General features: G+C 36.4%; 1 protein-coding gene across 1 annotated transcript in view; it reads left to right on the plus strand.

Annotated features, from left to right (window-relative positions):
* The window catches only part of KPNA3 (karyopherin subunit alpha 3), a 96,634-nt gene that overhangs the window by 71,706 nt on the left and 5,740 nt on the right, over window positions 1-19,188 (plus strand). The window contains exons 7-13 of the mRNA XM_018056721.1: window positions 213-298; window positions 1,220-1,306; window positions 1,667-1,836; window positions 2,931-2,975; window positions 14,714-14,845; window positions 15,765-15,893; window positions 19,082-19,186. Coding sequence (XP_017912210.1) covers window positions 213-298; window positions 1,220-1,306; window positions 1,667-1,836; window positions 2,931-2,975; window positions 14,714-14,845; window positions 15,765-15,893; window positions 19,082-19,186 — 754 coding nt within the window. The remainder of the gene's footprint in view (window positions 1-212; window positions 299-1,219; window positions 1,307-1,666; window positions 1,837-2,930; window positions 2,976-14,713; window positions 14,846-15,764; window positions 15,894-19,081; window positions 19,187-19,188) is intronic.

Below are 19,188 nucleotides of genomic sequence, written 5' to 3' on the forward strand. Positions count from 1 at the left end.
ATGACTGGCTAAATGTTGCAACTACCAATGAACCTAAAGAAGTGAGTTTATATTGACTGACTTTGAAAGCAAATGAGACATTCAAGTGGAGATATTCAACAGGCAGTTGGACATAATGAGGCAAAATTCAAGGACAAGGTAAAGGATAGCCATGTAATCTGTGGGTCTTAAGTGGTAGTTAGGTGTCTAAAGATTTTTTTTGTTTTTTACAGCCCTTCATTACAGTTTGAAGCTGCATGGGCATTAACTAATATAGCATCAGGAACCTCTGCACAGACTCAAGCTGTTGTACAGTCTAGTAAGTAAATTAACTTATTTACTTGCTGGACCTTCTGTCATTTGCATGAAATGTGCTGAACAGGAAGACAGAGAACAGAGTAAATGGTTGCCAAGGGCTGGGGGAGAAGGTAGTAGGACTTTCTGGGTATGGGATTTCTTTTGGGGGCAGTAGAAATGTTGTCAAATTAGATTGTGGTGATGACTACACAACTCTGTATAAACTCTAAGAACCTTTGAACTGTACACTTAAACAGATAAATTATATCTCAGTCTGTATAAACTCTAAGAACCTTTGAACTGTACACTTAAACAGATAAATTATATCTCAGTAATGCTATTAAAAGTTTGAGTCAATTTTAATTTAAACATTCAATAATACAGGTCGTGCAGAGATACAGCTAAAAATCCTAGAGGTGGTATACAACATACTGAAATTTTAAGAAAAAGTGATCTACCTTATACTTAGTTCCCACCTGAAATGAATAGGATACCAGTCTTTTGGAATTTGAGTTAGTTCATAAGTTATGTGTAGAGTAAGAAATATAATGATAAATTATCTTGAAATATAAGGTAGGCTTGATATGGGTATAATCAGTTCTTTAATCCCTTATCAACAATTGGAATCATATTGACTAAAGTATTCTAAGGTAGAAACCTTTTTTTAATGAATTGCAGGAAAAACGTCATGCTGTTGTTTTCATTTAACTAACACAGTCGCAGTTCTAGATACTGTCAGTAAGTCTGTTGCTTGAGACTGGGGAAACACTAAAATGTAGCATATTTAGGGTAAAGGTATTTGCTACATTTATTTATTCATTGAACTATAATTGAGCAACTCTAGTGTACCAAACTCTATGTATATTTCATCAACTTATTTAGACTGAAACCTGTGAACTCTTCAACATTTTGCAGTATAAATATTAGTTTTTCTTTATTATAGATGCCGTACCTCTTTTTCTAAGACTTCTCCATTCACCACATCAGAATGTTTGTGAACAAGCAGTATGGGCTTTGGGAAACATTATAGGTAAGTTAAAATTAGGTTTTAAAACACTCCAATTAAGTATCTTAATTAACTTTTTTCCTACATTGGCCATTACATACTATGTTTCCTCTAATTTTAATGTGGGTTGACTTATCTTCTTGCTTCATAAATATTAACTTAAGATTGTACCTCTTTAGATGGATATGCAATTTGTTATCCAGGACTGGTAGGTTAAATTTGTGTTCCCCAAATCAAAATCTGGAGAAATAGCAACACTTGATGCCCTTGACTGATGTTGAGGAAACATAGAACATCAGTGTCCCAACATGAGCCATTGCATACATTTCAGACTTTCTCATCCTGAATGTAATTTTTTTTTAAATACAATTTTCATTTCTGTAGGTGATGGTCCTCAATGTAGAGATTATGTCATATCACTGGGAGTTGTCAAACCTCTTCTGTCCTTCATCAATCCCTCCATTCCCATCACCTTCCTTCGGAACGTCACATGGGTCATTGTCAATCTCTGCAGGAATAAGGACCCCCCACCGCCTATGGAGACAGTTCAGGAGGTAAATGAAGAATTGCAAAGGCCAGATGGTATATTTTCCCTATGTTTATGCTTTAGGTTTTCATGTACAGGGAATGAAATAACGCATATACTGATTTCATTGCAGGTATGAGATATTTAAGTAATGTATCATAACTTAATTTTTGACTTCTGTGAAATAAAAGTTGAGACTTGTGGCACCTGACCAAATACAGTCCACCTTAATTTAAGAAACCATAAATTCAAGCAGAAAACAACAAAAGAAGAAAATAAAATCTCAGTGTTATCACTACATTGAGTTGTTGATTTAACACTAAAAAATAAGGGATGGCTGCTGATAAAACTAGTGTACTTATATGCAAATGTTCTAGAGTTAAATTGCTGTTAAATCAGCTACTTAAAGCAAAGTAAAATGTTTGCTCTTTACATCTGATTTGTAGATGGATCTGAGTATTTTAAGTTTTATAAAATCCTATGTAACCTTTAATCACTTGACTGTATAGAGAAATGTTGACTGTGAATCTGTAATCTTTATGATTGGCATCGTTCACCATCTTCTGCCACCTCTTGCCCATATGGAAAGGGTACTTAGTGATTCCCCCCACGCCCTCACAGATTTAAAGAAAAGATTTGAAATGTCTGCATTCAACAGACTTTATACTGGTCCTTCTTCTCTTGACTAAATCTGAGATCAAAAACTTTAATTTGACTCAAGTAGTTCATTAAATAAAATCTTAGTTTTAAGCAGGTAAGTGGGACAGTGAGATCAGTTTTAAGAATGGCTTTTTAAAAATAACTATATACTCGCATCTCCACTGTTTGCAGTAGACATATGTCATAAAGAAGGTTATTGAAAACAAATGTTTTTCCTTGAAGGTACATTAATCTCTGTCAGACTTACTTGACTATTTTAATTAAACATCTGAAATATTTTTTGGTGTTTCAGATTGAATTTATTGTATTTTAATTTTCCTAATAGAGATTGAAAAAACTCAATGTTGTTTTTCTTGCCCTCAAATAGTATTTACTGCTTTTTAAAAAAATCACAGTTACTCGTTTTTGCAAAGACATGTTTGTCCACTCTAGAGTTATTTATCATTTGTTTTCTTTCCTCAGATTTTGCCAGCATTATGTGTCCTCATATACCATACAGATATAAACGTAAGTAAAGCAGAACCTTAGTTTTGGAATTTGGCTCTTAATGAGACTGAAAGGGTTATTTTATTCTTATGCTTTTAGTAAATGTCACCATATATCTTAATAATTTGTCAAGCTTCCATAATGTATGTGGAAGAAATGTATGTTCTGTTTTCAGAAATAGGATTAAGGTTAAACTGAGTTTATATCTTAAATCATTCAGATAATAAAAATACTAACATTGGAGAAATTATCACATATGTAGTTAATTTAGTTATTTATATCATAATAGTATTTTTAAGTATCAATATTTATAGAGTGGTAAGAGCTTTATAAAGCTCCTTTGTACTTTAAAAAATCTTTTTATTTGATTTTTGTAATTGGTAGTCTAGATATTATTATCCTTATTTTAAAGAATAAGAAACAGCCTCAGGGAAAGGTTAAGTGATTTATTCAAAGTAGCAGAGCTTATAAGGGTCAGTGTCCATATTTATTTATTTTTTTTTTTTTTTCAGGCCATATAATAGTTTTATTATTTTTTTTTTTTAAGATTTAAAATGATTTATTTTTTATTTAATTTTTTTTTAAATTTTAAAATCTTTAATTCTTACATGCGTTCCCAAACATGAACCCCCCTCCCACCTCCCTCCCCATAACATCTCTCTGGGTCATCCCCATGCAGATCTTCTGATCACAGGTCTTGTTTACTTCCTATGAAACTGTACTAACTCCTAGGCTATAACCTTTTGAGGTATAGTATTGAAGAATATCAAGTATCATTTTAAATGCAAAGGTATCTTTAGATTATTTGTTCATTATATGAGGTTTAGTTAAGCACTTACTGTATATATTCTGGCACAGTTTGTTTCAGGCAATCTGAGAATTCTGATTGTAGCAAGACTGAATGCCAATTCTTCCCCAAAGTAAAACAATGGATAAATTTTAGACAATTCAGAACCGACTCTAATGTTCATCCAGCGTGAATTTGGCTTCTAATATTTCAATTAAGATCTCTTCCGATTTGTATGTTTGTGTTTTTGTGTATCTTTGTTTACACATAATATTTATGTGTGTGGGTGTCAGAATTATGTGTGATTTATCATTGAGATGAAGAAAATACATCTTTGTTAACATTTCTCAAGAAGCAATATATAGTTCCTATATAAGTACTGAACCACACATTTCCCTAGTTAATTTTAGGACTTTAAGTTCTTAGGAAGGAATCTTTTAAAGGTACCTGAAGTAACTTTTTATTTGTGAAGTGTTAGCCTGAACTGTCATAACAATTAAGTGAATCCTGTTTAGTTATATACTGTCCTGTTTTCAAAATGGACATAAAAGTGACTTAGCAATAGACGTAAGATAATAAATACCTTAGAAGAAAGGAGGAGGTATAATTATTTTTAAAAGTGTATTTATTGTTACTGCTAAACTTAGTCCAAGCTTTCTGAAAGCCAAAATTAAAAGGAAAATAACCAAGATATCTGGTCCCATCACTTCATGGGAAATAGATGGGGAAACAGTGGAAACAGTGTCAGACTTTATTTTTTGGGGCTCCAAAATCACTGCAGATGGTGATTGCAGCCATGAAATTAAAAGACGCTTACTCCTTGGAAGAAAAGTTATGATCAACCTAGATGTCAGCATTAGCAGCAGGTAAAAAGAGTGAACGAAATGAGCTTTTGTCAGTTGCTTGCTGTACTAAATCTATTTCTGTAATCTCCTTTGGTCTTACCAGCACCCTTATGAGATAAATTTTGTTCTCTTATTTTACTAGTAAGGAAATTGAAACTCAGTAAAGTAAAATAACCTAACTAAGGGTCATACGATAAATAAAAGCCATGGCTGAAAATTAAAGCCGAGTCAAGGCCTATGCTGTTTTGTACCATGATCACATAATGATACAGTATGTGTGCAAACAAATAAGAAAAGAAAACAGAGAAGTCACCAAAACACTAGAATTATCAAAGCACATGTTCTCTTTGGCAACCAGAAAGTTTCACTGAGAAAGTAACATTTGAAATAAGCATTATAAGAAGGATGGTGGTGGAACTGTTGTTAGAGGTGAAAAAAGATGATTATGCTAATAGCATTTATTAAGGGTTTCAAGTGTGCCAGGCACTGTTTTTTAGCACTTTTGCATATATTAACTCATTTATTCCTTAGAAAAATCGTGTGATTGGTTACTGAAATTGTCTTCATGTTACAAATATGGTAAAAAAAAAAAAAAAAAGCCAGCTAACTAATTTGTGTGTAGTCGTACAACTAGGATGGGAAGGATTTTGTCAAGTTTGAAAAGTTGTTTCAGGTACCAGAGGAACTATGTTAAGAATTCAAGAGAATACAGGAGGATGTGGAGAATCCAAGTGGTTAATAAACCAAAACATTTGCTGGGGAGTTAAATTACAGGGGTTTGTATCCTGTGTTAAGGAGTTTGGACTTCTCTTGTAATCAATGCAGAGTCACTAAGATTTCTCAGTATGAACATATCACTCCTCTATTTGAAAATCTTAGTGACTCTGCACTGATTACAAGAGAAGTCCAAACTCCTTAACACAGGATACAAACCCCTGTAATTTAACTCCCCAGCAAATAATCCAGAGCCAGACATCTTGGAATGTGAAGTCAAGTGGGCCTTAGAAAGCATCACTACAAACAAAGCTAGTGGAGGTGATGGAATTCCAGTTGAGCTGTTTCAGATCCTGAAAGATGATGCTGTCAAAGTGCTGCACTCAGTATGCCAGCAAATTTGGACAACTCAGCAGTGGCCACAGGACTGGAAAAGGTCAGTTTTCATTCCAATTCCAAAGAAAGGCAATGCCAAAGAATGCTCAAACTACCACACAATTGCACTCATCTCACATGCTAGTAAAGTAATGCTCAAAATTCTCCAAGCAAGCCTTCAGCAATACGTGAACCGTGAACTCCCTGATGTTCAAGCTGGTTTTAGAAAAGGCAGAGGAACCAGAGATCAAATTGCCAACATCTGCTGGATCATGGAAAAAGCCAGAGAGTTCCAGAAAAACATCTATTTCTGCTTTATTGACTATGCCAAAACCTTTGACTGTGTGGATCACAATGAACTATGGAAAATTCTGAAAGAGATGGGAATACTAGACCACCTGACCTGCCTCTTGAGAAATCTGTATGCAGGTCAGGAAGCAACAGTTAGAACTGGACATGGAACAACAGACTGGTTCCAAATAGGAAAAGGATTACGTCAAGGCTGTATATTGTCACCCTGCTTATTTAACTTCTCTGCAGAGTACATCATGAGAAACACTGGACTGGAAGAAACACAAGCTGGAATCTAGATTGCCGGGAGAAATATCAATAACCTCAGATATGCAGATGACATCACCCTTATGGCAGAAAGTGAAGAGGAACTCAGAAGCCTCTTGATGAAAGTGAAAGAGGAGAGTGAAAAAGTTGGCTTAAAGCTCAACATTCAGAAAACAAAGATCATGGCATCCGGTCCCATCACTTCTTGGGAAATAGATGGGGAAACAGTGGAAACAGTGTCAGACTTTATTTTTTGGGGCTCCAAAATCACTGCAGTTGGTGACTGCAGCCATGAAATTAAAAGACGCTTACTCCTTGGAAGAAAAGTTGTGACCAACCTAGATAGTATATTCAAAAGCAGAGATATTACTTTGCCAACTAAGGTCCGTCTAGTCAAGGCTATGATTTTTCCTGTGGTCATGTATGGATGTGAGAGTTGGACTGTGAAGAAGGCTGAGCACTGAAGAATTGATGCTTTTGAACTGTGGTGTTGGAGAAGACTCTTGAGAGTCCCTTGGACTGCAAGGAGATCCAACCAGTCCATTCTAAAGGAGATCAACCCTGGGATTTCTTTGGAAGGAATGATGCTAAAGCTGAAACTCCAGTACTTTGGCCACCTCATGCGAAGAATTGACTCATTGGAAAATACTCTGATGCTGGGAGGGATTGGGGGCAGGAGGAGAAGGGGACGACAGAGGATGAGATGGCTGGATGGCAGCACGGACTCAATGGACGTGAGTCTGAGTGAACTCTGGGAGATGGTGATGGACAGGGAGGCCTGGCGTGCTGCGACTCATGGGGTCGCAAAGAGTCGGACACGACTGAGCGACTGAACTGAACTGATGTTCATATTGGAGAAGGCAATGGCACTCCACTCCAGTACTCTTGCCTGGAAAATCCCATGGATGCGGGGAGCCTGGTAGGCTGCAGTCCATGGGGTCGCTAAGAGTCGGATGCGACTGAGCAACTTCACTTTCACTTTTCACTTTCATGCATTGGAGAAGGAAATGGCAACCCACTCCAGTGTTCTTGCCTGGAGAATTCCAGGAACGCGGGAGCCTGGTGGGCTGCCGTCTGTGGGGTCGCACAGAGTCGGACACAACTGAAGCGACTTAGCAGCAGCATGTTCACGTCTGTTTTAGTCAGATAATTTGAAAGAGGTAAGGAGGATCTGGAATAGGGTTAGTTTGAACATAACCTGGCCTTTTTTGCTATCATAGTAGGTTTGAGGAACTTGATGAGGGTATCAACCCAAAGAAGTAATGGGTAGGAGGATAAAGTGAGTAGAACCTCAAGAGGAAAGAATCAAAGAGGAGAAGTGAAAAAGTAAAAGAATAGCATTAAAGTAAAGACTTCATTTATGAGACAGTCATTTGTGAGACTGCTGGAAAGGCTTTGTTGGGGTGTAGAGAGAACTAGCTTATGGACATTAATATGCTTAAATGACATTAGAAAAACTCCTTACTGACTCAGAACTAAAGAATAAATCTGGACTGATTCAGGTCAATCTGTTCATTTTCTTTCTAGTTATTGTTCTTAAAGTCAACATGCAGTTGCAGTGATTCTGTAGCATTTGGTTTTCCTGTCCTTTTTGAAGTTTCTCATCCGTGGTTTGATATGCCCAGACAGTTTTGAGTGTTACCTAACATTTGATACAGATCTACCTTGCTTTGCTGCTGGTACAAATGAAATCAGTCAGTTGTGGCAGATTGGTTTTATGCTGAGACTTGATGGGTAGTGACACCTGATCATATGTCAGGGGTCCCCGAGACCACCTTCAAGTTCAGTGATTTGCTAGAAGGAATCATTGAAAAGCTTTTACACTCATGCTTATAATTTATAGCAAAAGAATACAGATTTGTTTAGGGAAAATTGTCTTTTCCCTCCTGTGTAGGTGAAAACCCCATCTCTTCCCTGTGGGTCTCTCTCCTATGTGTCTTCTTTACTGCACACACAGAACACTTCACTTCTCATACTTCTGGTCACCAGATGTTTTGCAGTAGGGATTTGGGGGAGGTTCCCCACAACACCAAATGAGTATCTGCAATACACTGGATATCCTACAATTTAATTCAGTTCTAGCACTAACCAGAGATAGAGTCTGATCTCACAGGTCAAGGACTCAGTCCCACGTGGTGGCCACCTCTTCCCCTAACCCACAGGCACACTTCACTTGCCAGTCACAAAGTCAGACCGGTGCTTCTGACCAACCAGCTTTAAACTGGAGGTTTAATGAATAGAACCAAGACCCCCTCCTCGGGTTCTATTAATTTGCTAAAGCAGTTCAAAGAACTTAGGTTAACAGTTATATTTACTAGTTTGTTAAAGGATGAACCTCTGTACAGTCATCAAAAACAAGACCAGAAGCTGACTGTGGCTTAGATCATTAGCTCCTTATTGCAAAATTCAGACTTAATTTGAAGAAAGTAGGGAAAACCACTATACCATTCAGGTATGGCCTAAATCAGACCCCTTATGATTATACAGTGGAAGTGGCAAATAGATTTAAGGGATTAGATCTGATCGAGTGCCTGAAGAACTGTGGACAGAGGTTTATAATATTGTACAGGAGATGGTGATCAAAACCATTCCCAAGAAAAAGAAATGCAACGAAGCAAAATGATCATCTGAGGAGGCCTTACAAATAGCTGAGAAAAGAAGAGAAGCAAAAGGCAAAGGAGAAGGGGCAAGATATACCCAGTTGAATGGAGAGTTCCAAAGACTAGCAAAGAGAGATAAGAAAGCTTTCTTAAGTGAACAAAGCAAAGAAATAAGAGGAAAACAATAGAATGGGAAAGACTAGAGATATCTTCAAGAAAATTGGAGATAGGAAGGGAACATTTCATGCAAAGATGGGAATGATAAAGGACAGAAACAGCAAGGACCTAATAGAAGCAGAAGAGATTAAAAAGAGGTGGCAAGAATACATAGAACTGTACAAAAAAGGTCTTTAAAAATAATTAAAATACCTCAGGATTGCTGAAGACTTCACTGGCACATGATTAATCTGATTACTAGCTGAAAGGAAAAGAGTATAGTCATTGACTGTTAGTGACTGTAAAAGCCAGGCATTTAACCATAGAAATCTAGAAATTTGGGGGGTAAAAAAAAGAATATTAGATGGAGGAGCTGTAGAATAGCAGAAGCAGTTCAGATGGGAAAAGGCAGTGAAAGGTACAATTATAAATATTAAAGCAGCTGTTAGCCTGCTTACGTAGGTGAGGAAAGCAAACTGCTGAAAACAAAAGAAACTTGAATAGTCTGATAATCTTGCGTGTGAATTCAAATTTTTAAAGCACTTTAAAAATGAGATTTTCATTGAAGGTCCAGTATATTATCAAAAAGAAAAAGGGCGACTAGAAGAGTCTGTGGAGAAGGCAATGGCACCCCACTCCAGTACTCTTGCCTGGAAAATCCCATGGACAGAAGAGCCTGGAAGGTTGCAGTCCACAGGGTCGCTGAGGGTTGGACACGACTGAGCGACTTCACTTCACTTTTCACTTTCACACATTGGAGGAGATGGCAACCCACTCCAGTGTTCTTGCCTGGAGAATCCCAGGGACAGGGGAGCCTGGTGGGCTGCCGTCTATGGGGTCGCACAGAGTCGGACACGACTGAAGCGACTCAGCAGCAGCAGCAGCAGCAGAAGAGTCTGCAGTTTCAGGGGACCTGAGACCTAGCTGTAACTTACTTTCTTCCACTAGCCTCTAAATGTTGTCATGAGATTCCACCAAAAACCTTGAATTGATTTCAGCTTAGAAACCTTAAATATTTCATTTTTCTAATCTACTGTGTATTAGGAAAAAAAAAAAAGATTTTCTGCTAATAGAAGGGGGCTATAATGGAGGGGGCAAAGTTAGATTTCATTTAGCAACGTCCTAAAACATCACAGGCCAAGGCAATCAGTATTGTTTTGCACAGTATTCCATTTTGTGGCTAAGGTTTATTCAAACATCCTGCTTGGGGTAGGCAATTAGTCCATTTCTTGAATTTTGCAAATATGAATAATGTAGCAGGGATTAATCTTATGTATTTTCATATTGCTGGAGGTGTATTTCAGGGTAAATTCCTAGAATCAGGAAAGCTAGATCAGAGTGAATGCACTGTAATTTTTGTTACGCACTACCAAATACCCTGCATAAGGGTGCTTCCGTTTGCATTCTCAGCAGAAATACATAAAAGTGACTTTCTCCTTAGCCTTGCCCACGGAATGTACTGTCACATTTTAAATTTTTGTCAGTCTGTGAGAAACTGTATTTCATTTTTGGTATGTGTTTCACTTTTTGTAAGTGAAGTTGAACTTGACTTTGTTGAAGAGCCATTTTTGCATCTTTTCAGATAGCCTGTTTATCTTTTATTGCTCATTTTCTATCAAATTTTTGGTCCCTTTTTCTTAGCTTATAAGAGCTCTTTATGTTTTAAGGACATTAGCTCTTTACTTTTGATATATATTTCAAAAATTTTCCTAATTTGTCCTTTGTCTTTGATATATTTTGCCATGCAGATTTTTTTCTTTTTATATAGTCAAATTTATCAGCCATTCCTTTTGTTGATTTAGATTCCTCAGTTACAGATGTTTTATCATGTTAAGGAAATGTCCATAAAATCCCATTTTGAGTGTTGACCTCAGAAATGAGTGTTGGAATTTTTCAGTGTCTATGAAGATGATTATATGATTTTCTGTTTAAATCTATTAATATGACATAGATAGATGTTCCTAAAATTGAATCATCCTTGCATTCCTTGAGTAATTCCACTTGATTATATTATTTTCTTAAGGTAGTATGGGCTCCTGTTCACTAATATTTTATTCATAATTTTTATATCACTATTTACCTGTACGATATTGGTCCACAGCTTTTTTAATGGTGTCTTCATTAGGTATTAATATTATATTTTTACCACATTTAAAAAACATTATTCTTCATTTATTTTCTGTGCTCAGCCTGGGGTCGGTCTGTCTGATCTTTGCAGATTTGGTAGCTTTTCCCATTGAAGCCTTTTGGGTCTGGATACTTTGTGGGATTAGTTCCTTGATAATGTTCTCTGGCTATTGAAATGGGCTTAAATTCTCTTGTCTCTGCTGCGGTCAGTTTTTTGTAAGCTGTTGTCCTAGGAAATTATTCATTTCTTCTCAGTTTTCAACTCTGCTTGCATGTAAGTATGCAGAATAATTGTAAAGATTTTTTTGAGGGGTTTAATTTACTGTTTCAAGGTTTATTTTCTTCATCATTTCTTATTTTGTACATTTGTGCTCCCTCCACCACTTTCTCTAATTAAGTTAACAAGAACTTTTCAAAAGTTTTTTCAAAGAATCAGGATTCCAGTTTTTTAATTAGATCTGTGGCTTTTCCTGTTCTTTACTTCATTTCTTTCTACTTTTGTATTTGTTGTTTCTTTTTGCTTTCTTTTGGTTTACTCTGTTCTTTTTCTAGCTTTTTATTTGGAATTGATTTTCATTCTTTTGAAGTTCTGTCGTATAGTTTTTAAGGCTGTGAACTTGCCTTTGAACACTGCTTTACATAAATCCCATAGCTTCTGATACATGGTATTTTCATTATAATAGTCTAGAAAGTTTTTTGTATTTTTTAATCTAAGAGTCAGACTCTTAAATTTCCATACTGTATTTCATATTTATTAATATCCAATTTTATTGCCTTGTAATAGTTTTATAGTATTTCTGCTTTATGTAATTGATGTTTACTTTGGACCTAATTTTTTTGTGCCCCGTCTGCATGTTATATTATCTATTATCAAGGTTTGAATTTCAGTATATATTTATAAAATCTGTATCCTCATTTTTTTGTCTACTTGAGCTCATACTGACAACAGTGTGTAAAAAATCTTTCATCAGTATATTTTTATTTTTTCTTGAATCTTTTTAGTTTCTCCTTCATAGTGATATTTATAGGGTTATTTGGCAAACAGATGTCTTTAACAGTTATATCTTCATTGTAAATTGTGGGATTTTTAGCTTTATAAAGTAGCCTTCTTTATTCTTTGTAATGATTTGAAGAATGAATTATACTGGTCAGCTAATAGGCTTGCAGTCTCAGCTTTCTTATAATTTACTTGGTGTGCCTTTGCTTGTCCCTTGATTTTTAGCCTTTCTGAGTGACTTAGGTGTGTCTCTTGTATACAGTATAGAATTGGGTTTTGTTTTAGGATCCAATTTGAAAATCTTTTTCTTGTTACAGGTGAGTTAAGCCTGTTCATGTTTGGTTTCAACTCTGTCCTGTTACTTTGAGTTGCAATTTCTGTGTTTTATTTTCTACTTAGTGTTCTTCTCTCTTTTAAAAATTTCTTTTGGTATTTAGGAATGTTTGTTTTTCTTACATTGTTGCCTTTATACTTAAACCTTTTATAATGCCTTTTTTTTTTTAAACTGTCTGGTTTGACAGGTTTCAGTGGTATTTTTTGACTCCTGTCTTTACCCATAGAATAAGTGACTAGCTTATTCTAGTTTCACTTTTCTCTCACCTCATTCTCCCATTTTTGAATATAGGTTTGTGTCTTTTGCCTAATTTGGGAAGTTTTCTGTCATTATTTCTTCAGCTACTTTTTCAGCTTCACCTCTTTCTGAAACTCTACTGACATAAATGTAACATCTTTTGTTACTCATCTTACAAGTTCCTAAAGCTCTCTTCATTCTTTGCCATCTTCCCCTTTCCCCCCACCCCCACCCCATGGATGATTTATATTGATCTGTCTTTGAGTTAGTTGATTTCTTTTCTCTTTCCCTTTTACTTCCAATGAGTTTTAAATTTTGATTATTGAGTTTGTTAATTTTAAAATCCATTTGATTCTTCCTTATGTCTCCTTTTTATTTGCTGAGATTTTCTATATTTTGTTTCAGATGTGTTCACAATTGCTTGGTGAAGAATTTTTATGACAGTTACTTTGAAACTCTTGTCAGATAGCTCCAACATCTGCCTCATTCAGTATTGGCGTCTGTTGACCACCTTTTCCCTTTGCAGTTTAGATGATCCTGGTTCTTGATATGATGAGTTATTTTCAGCTGTAGCCCACGTTTTGGGTGTTGTTATGAGACTCTGATTTCTATTTAAATCTAGCTACCTGTTAATGCTAGACTGAGGAGTAGACGAGCTCTGCTCCACACAGCATCTGCTCACACCCTCCAGTAAGGAGGCCTTCCTTGTGGGGTAGGATGGTAGACGGATTCAACTCTCGGGCATACCTTCTGTCCTCTCATTTTTGAAGTTGCAATATTTCTATTTTTCTGAAACATGTATCTTTTTAAAAGTATTCTTCCACTCTTATCTTCCCATTTGTGTTCATCTTTGATCTACAATGAAATATTTCTTCACTTATCTCTTAGTTGAAAGAAGCTCATCCTCTGGTAAGGGTGTCAGCAGATTTTTCTGTAAAGAACTGATAGTAAATATTATACGCTTTTTTGAGCCACGTGGTCTCTGTCCCACTAATGTAGAGTAGCAAAGGATATGTTACTGTAAGCTCTTCACTCCCCTCTCCTCTTCTCTGAAGTCTCACATAAGCTTAAGGCAGGAGGTCCAGACAAAGGATAGAATTCAGTTTTTTCTCTTCTTACAGGTATTTTGACATTTGTAGCATTCTCAGACTCCTAGTAATGTTGAAGGTGTGGGCTATGTGTGGTTTTACCTGCCCTTATTAAATAGTACACTTTTTTGAAGGATACATGGAGAGATTTTAATTGAGATGGCAGTATTTATTTTAGAGCAACAAATGTCTTATAGTAGGAAACATCTCTGGATTTCACATGAGATCAGACCTGTGCTTACATTCCTCTGTCAAGACACCAAGGAAAACTGCTTATAAGCTCTCTGACTTTGAATGAGTCAACAAACCTGAGCCGGGTTTTTGTTTATTATTTGCAAAGTTAGACGGGTGTAGTGTATGGTTTATACTGTGTGCTCTTCTGCTGGAACATTTTTCAAGAGATTTGCAAATAATTAACTTTTTTCCCTAAAGTTAAAATGCCAAGTCATTTGTCTGTTTAATAGTCTGAAAAATTACATTGTTAAACATGTTTGAAAACTACAAACATGGATAAATGATCTTTGGGGCTTTTCTAGACTTGAAGCAGCATGGCATACTGGTTTCATTCTGTATATAAAGTATTTCCTTATGATTATTGGGTATTCAGCGTATGGGAGCAGGAAGAATTCCTTTTCTGCCTATTTTTAAGTTTGTCTACTTAATACATAGATGTGGAAGTTGGGGTAGAAGTTGGCCCAGACTTCTGTGTCTCATTTTTGTGAAGAGTGACCTGAGATAGCCATTGAGAGAGTTTTACCTTGTATCAGCTTAGCAGATATTTTTGCTGCCAAGCTAAAACAAAATTTAATTACTTTTTATGTCACCATCTCCTAAGTGTGTTATGTATCTTAAGCATTCAAACAAATATATATATATATATATATATATTTTTTTTTTCCAAACAAATATATTGAGTGGCCATTCTTTTTTATTTCCTGCAGATTCTCGTGGACACTGTTTGGGCATTATCATACCTGACAGATGGAGGTAATGAGCAGATACAGATGGTTATTGATTCAGGGGTTGTGCCGTTCCTTGTGCCCCTTCTGAGCCACCAGGAAGTGAAAGTTCAAGTAAGTATTAAGCATTTTTCTTACTTGTATAAAATTTGTACTGGCTATAACCAGTTAACTTATACAACCAGGCTTCAGTTCTATCTGTATGCACATTTCTTCAGTATTTCTTCTGCTATTTTACTGAATCTGATTTTGTTGATTTCTAAATCTTTATCTCATCCAGATTCTTTGCTGAGTTTCAGACTCATGTAGCCAATTGTCTTTGAGTCCTTAGACATAATTGCCAAGAACCTCCTTCAATAATACTCTATTATTATTTCAAGCAGGCAAAAATGAACCTACCGTCTTCTCCCACAAACCCACTCCTCTTCATATATCCCCTATTAATGGACAGCATAGTCCAAGCTAGGAACCTTGGTATTCCTCCTCTTATCTCTGCTGTATTTCAAAACCCTGTTAGTCCTTACTATATAGCTTTCACATCTGTCTTCTCCTTGTATGTAGAGCCACTCATTTAGTTCAAGGTTTATTTTCTTTTCTCTGGATAACTGCATTTCTTTCTCTTTCTCTCTCTCTTGATTTCTCATCACATCACTGATAGATCTGTTCATCCCACTTCTGCCCAAATGACTTTAGATAGAAGTCTGTACCCATTCCAGGCCTTTATTAAAATCTTTCTGTGGTGCCAGTTTACTAATAGATAAAAATAGCAATGAAAAAAATGGACCTTTACATTTTATTTTAATCTTTTCTCCAACAGTTTTTCACATAATTTTTCCTGTATAATTCCAGTTTTCACAAGACTGTTGTTTAAAATTCAGAATTGCTTCTCAGTTCTATAAAATGCTTTGTGTAAGCATGCAGTAAGTTTCAATCAGTTCACTGCTTGCATTTTTACATTTTCTCAAGATTATAAAAAACATAGAATCAGATTCATCATAAACAAATTTATAGAAAATATTTTATCCCCACCCAGACAGCAGCACTCAGAGCGGTTGGCAACATAGTGACAGGCACAGATGAACAGACCCAGGTTGTTCTCAACTGCGATGTCCTGTCACACTTCCCAAACCTCTTATCACACCCAAAAGAGAAGATAAATAAGGTAAGGCATATAACAGCCTCGTCAATGCACTTCTTTCTCTTTGTATATCTCATTTTTAACTACCTTCTTGTTTCGATGACTTTTCGTTTGTGATTCTCTTCAAACACTCTGGTTAATTTCAGATCACCTCTGCAGTTCTTTTCTTTCAGTTCTTAATTGCCTGCTATAAGTGCTGCCATGATCATCACAGAATAAAATTAGTTTCCTTTTAACCAGTGTTTTTATTTCAATATATTGAGCAGTAGCAGTGATCAACAAATTAGTAGCCACTAGGTGGAAAGAACATGTGAAATTTTCCATTGGGTGGCTATTATCCTTTTTTTTTTTTTGCTGGTGTTTTTTAATAAACAAATAGATCATAATTTAATCTTCCTACAGAATTAGATTGAATGTAAAACTACAGTGCCTAAATTAAAGGATCATTAAAATTGTTTTCTGTTTGTTTTCTTTTTTTTTTTAATATTTTAAGCTTACGATATAAACTTACTGTTAAACATGTGCTGAAGTACTTTAGTCTTCTTATCTAGCTTATTTCACAGTGCATGTTTTCAACATTCATCCATTTGGAGTTTGTATCAAAACTTCATTCCCTTTTATTGCTGAATAGATACTGCATTGTACCTATATACCGTATTTTGTTTATACATTCATTTGTGGATGTACACTTTTGGATTGTTTCTGCCTTTGGCTCTTGTGAATAATAATACTGCTGTGAACATTGGTTTCCGTCCTTGCTTTCAGTTCTTTTGGGTGTATATCTTTATGAGTAGAATTGTCCAGTCATATGGTAATTACATGTTTAGCTTGTTGAAGAACCGTCAAGCTTCTTTCCATAGCAGTTGCACTGTTTTACATTCCTGTAAGCAGTGTTATGAAGGTTCTAGTCTTGTTTTATATAGGTATTATTTGTTTATTTATTTGACTGTGCCAGGTCTTAGTTGCAGCAGGTGGGATCTTCAGTCTTCATTAGAGCAGGCGGGATTGTTCACTGTGGCATGTGAAATCTGGTTCCCTGACCAGGGATCAAATCCAGGCCCCCTGCATTGGGAGGGCAGGGAGTCTTAGCCCCTGGACCACGAGGAAAGTCCCTCCAATTCCTTTTTTTAATTATTATTGTAGCCATCCTAGTACTGTGAAGGTAGGGTCTGCTTGTTTCGATTTGCGTGTAGTGTATTACAGTTTTATCTGCCTGAAATGCCACCATCCTCAGACTAACAAAACTGCCTATTTCTTCTTTGTCATAACTATATTTATATAGTTCCTTGACTAAAATTTGATAGTTGGATTTTTACAGAAAAGTGTGTTGTCAGAAATCAGATTTTGTAGGTGCTTTTGTTCCAGTGAGCTTCTCTGGTGGCTAAGGTGATAAAGAGTCTGTCTCCGATACAGAAGACCTGGGTTTGATCCCTGGGTCGAGAACATCCCCTGAAGAAGGGATCTTCTGAAGAATGGCTATCCACTCCAGGATTCTTGCTTGGAGAATCCCATGGACAGAGGAGCCTGGTGGGCTACAGTCCATGGGATCGCAGAGTTGGACATGACTAAGCAACTAACACTTTCACTTTGAATTTGTTCCAGTGAAGGGAAAGAAACCAGAGTCTTTTAAACTCTAGGCAAATATATGTGATTTTTACAGCTGAATGTATTAGTATTCTGTGACTGGAAGCAAGGCTAAGAAGTGAGGAAACTGGACAGGAGTAGGTCGAGAGGTTCTGTCCTGGGATCTGGTATACTCTGAGTGAAGGTATCATAGGGGAAGGGAAGAGGGTTTCTATGGATAGATATCTCCTCAGCTTCAGCAAGGAGGTAGTTGTTGGCAGAAGTTTTCCACCTTGAGTGTTTGTGTTATTTGCATGTTGGTTACATCATAGTTCTTTGGAGGTGTAAGTTACCAACTTGTTTTTTTTCCCCCCTCGACCTTTAGTTTGAAAATTTTCAAATGTGCAAGAAATTTGCAAAAATAATATAGTGAAACACCCTTTTACTGTAAAACACCAGTTAATCAGTTATTCATATCTCACCACAATTGGATGGCAAAAAAGTGTACAGTCTTTTTATTTATTTTTCATTTAGGCCATGTGCCAGGCCTTGTGGGATCTGAGTTCCCTGACCAGGGATTGAACCAGGCTGTGGTGATGAAAGTGCTACATTGTAATCACAGGCCAGTGGAGGCTTTCCTATTATCTTGCAGTTGTAGAGGAGGAGGAAGATAGTACTTTAACACTAAACTTAGAAATAAACCTGTTTGTTCATGACATAAAACTTCTAAGGTTACAGTAAAATTTGTCATATAGATCATTCTTAGACTAGTTAGAGACTTAAGTTCTAATATATTTTACAAATAAGTATTTTTACAATAAAGCAATTCATCTTTCTTAGAAGTAGTTTTAACCACGTATTAAGAAATTCTGTCTTCTATTTATTTCTGTCATTTGTGTTTTAGAGCAGGGGTCCCCAACCTCTGGGCCAAGGGCTAGTACCAGTCCCTGGCCTGTTCGGAATTGGGGCTGCACAGCAGGAGGTGAGCAGTGGGCAAGCAAGCAAATCTTCATCTGTATTTACAGCTGCTCCCCATTGCTTTCCTTAGTGTCTGAGCTCCGCCTCCTATCAGAAGAGTAGCGGCATTAGGTTCTTGGAGCTTGTACCCAGCTGTGAACTGTGCGTGCGAGAGATCTGGGATGTGAACGCCTTATGAGAATTTATTGCCTATTGATCTGAGGTGGTGGTGCTCAGTAAATATAGTGCCCTTGAATCATCCCAGTTGCCACCCCTGTCTGTGGGAAAGTTGTCTTCTACAAAACTGGTCCCTGGTGCCAAAAAAGTTGGGGACCACTATTAAGAGGGAAGCTCATGCAGCAAAAATGTAAGGTCCTTGCATAAAGATTTTTTGTCTGTTTTGTTCACTGCCGTGTCACCACTGTCTAAAACAGTGCTTAGGGTATAGTCCTAAGCATCTGTATTATTGAAGGTTATGCTAGGTTAATGGGCCAAGAAATTATGCTTAAAAGTTTCCTAATAGGTTTAAAATGGAAGATACTGTATTGCCTAATCACTTTTAGATGCGTTTGCCTTATTGTAACTGAGCTGATTTTGTTATTGTATATGTAAATCACATTAAAATAAGAGCATAAGCACATTAAAGATACAATTTTTCAAATAAAGGTGCCCTGTATTTTATTTAATTATAGGAAGCAGTGTGGTTCCTTTCCAACATTACAGCAGGCAACCAGCAACAAGTTCAAGCTGTAATAGATGCTGGATTAATTCCTATGATTATTCATCAGCTTGCCAAGGT

Source organism: Capra hircus, chromosome 12 (assembly GCF_001704415.2).
Source record: "Capra hircus breed San Clemente chromosome 12, ASM170441v1, whole genome shotgun sequence".
Taxonomy (NCBI): domain Eukaryota; kingdom Metazoa; phylum Chordata; class Mammalia; order Artiodactyla; family Bovidae; genus Capra; species Capra hircus.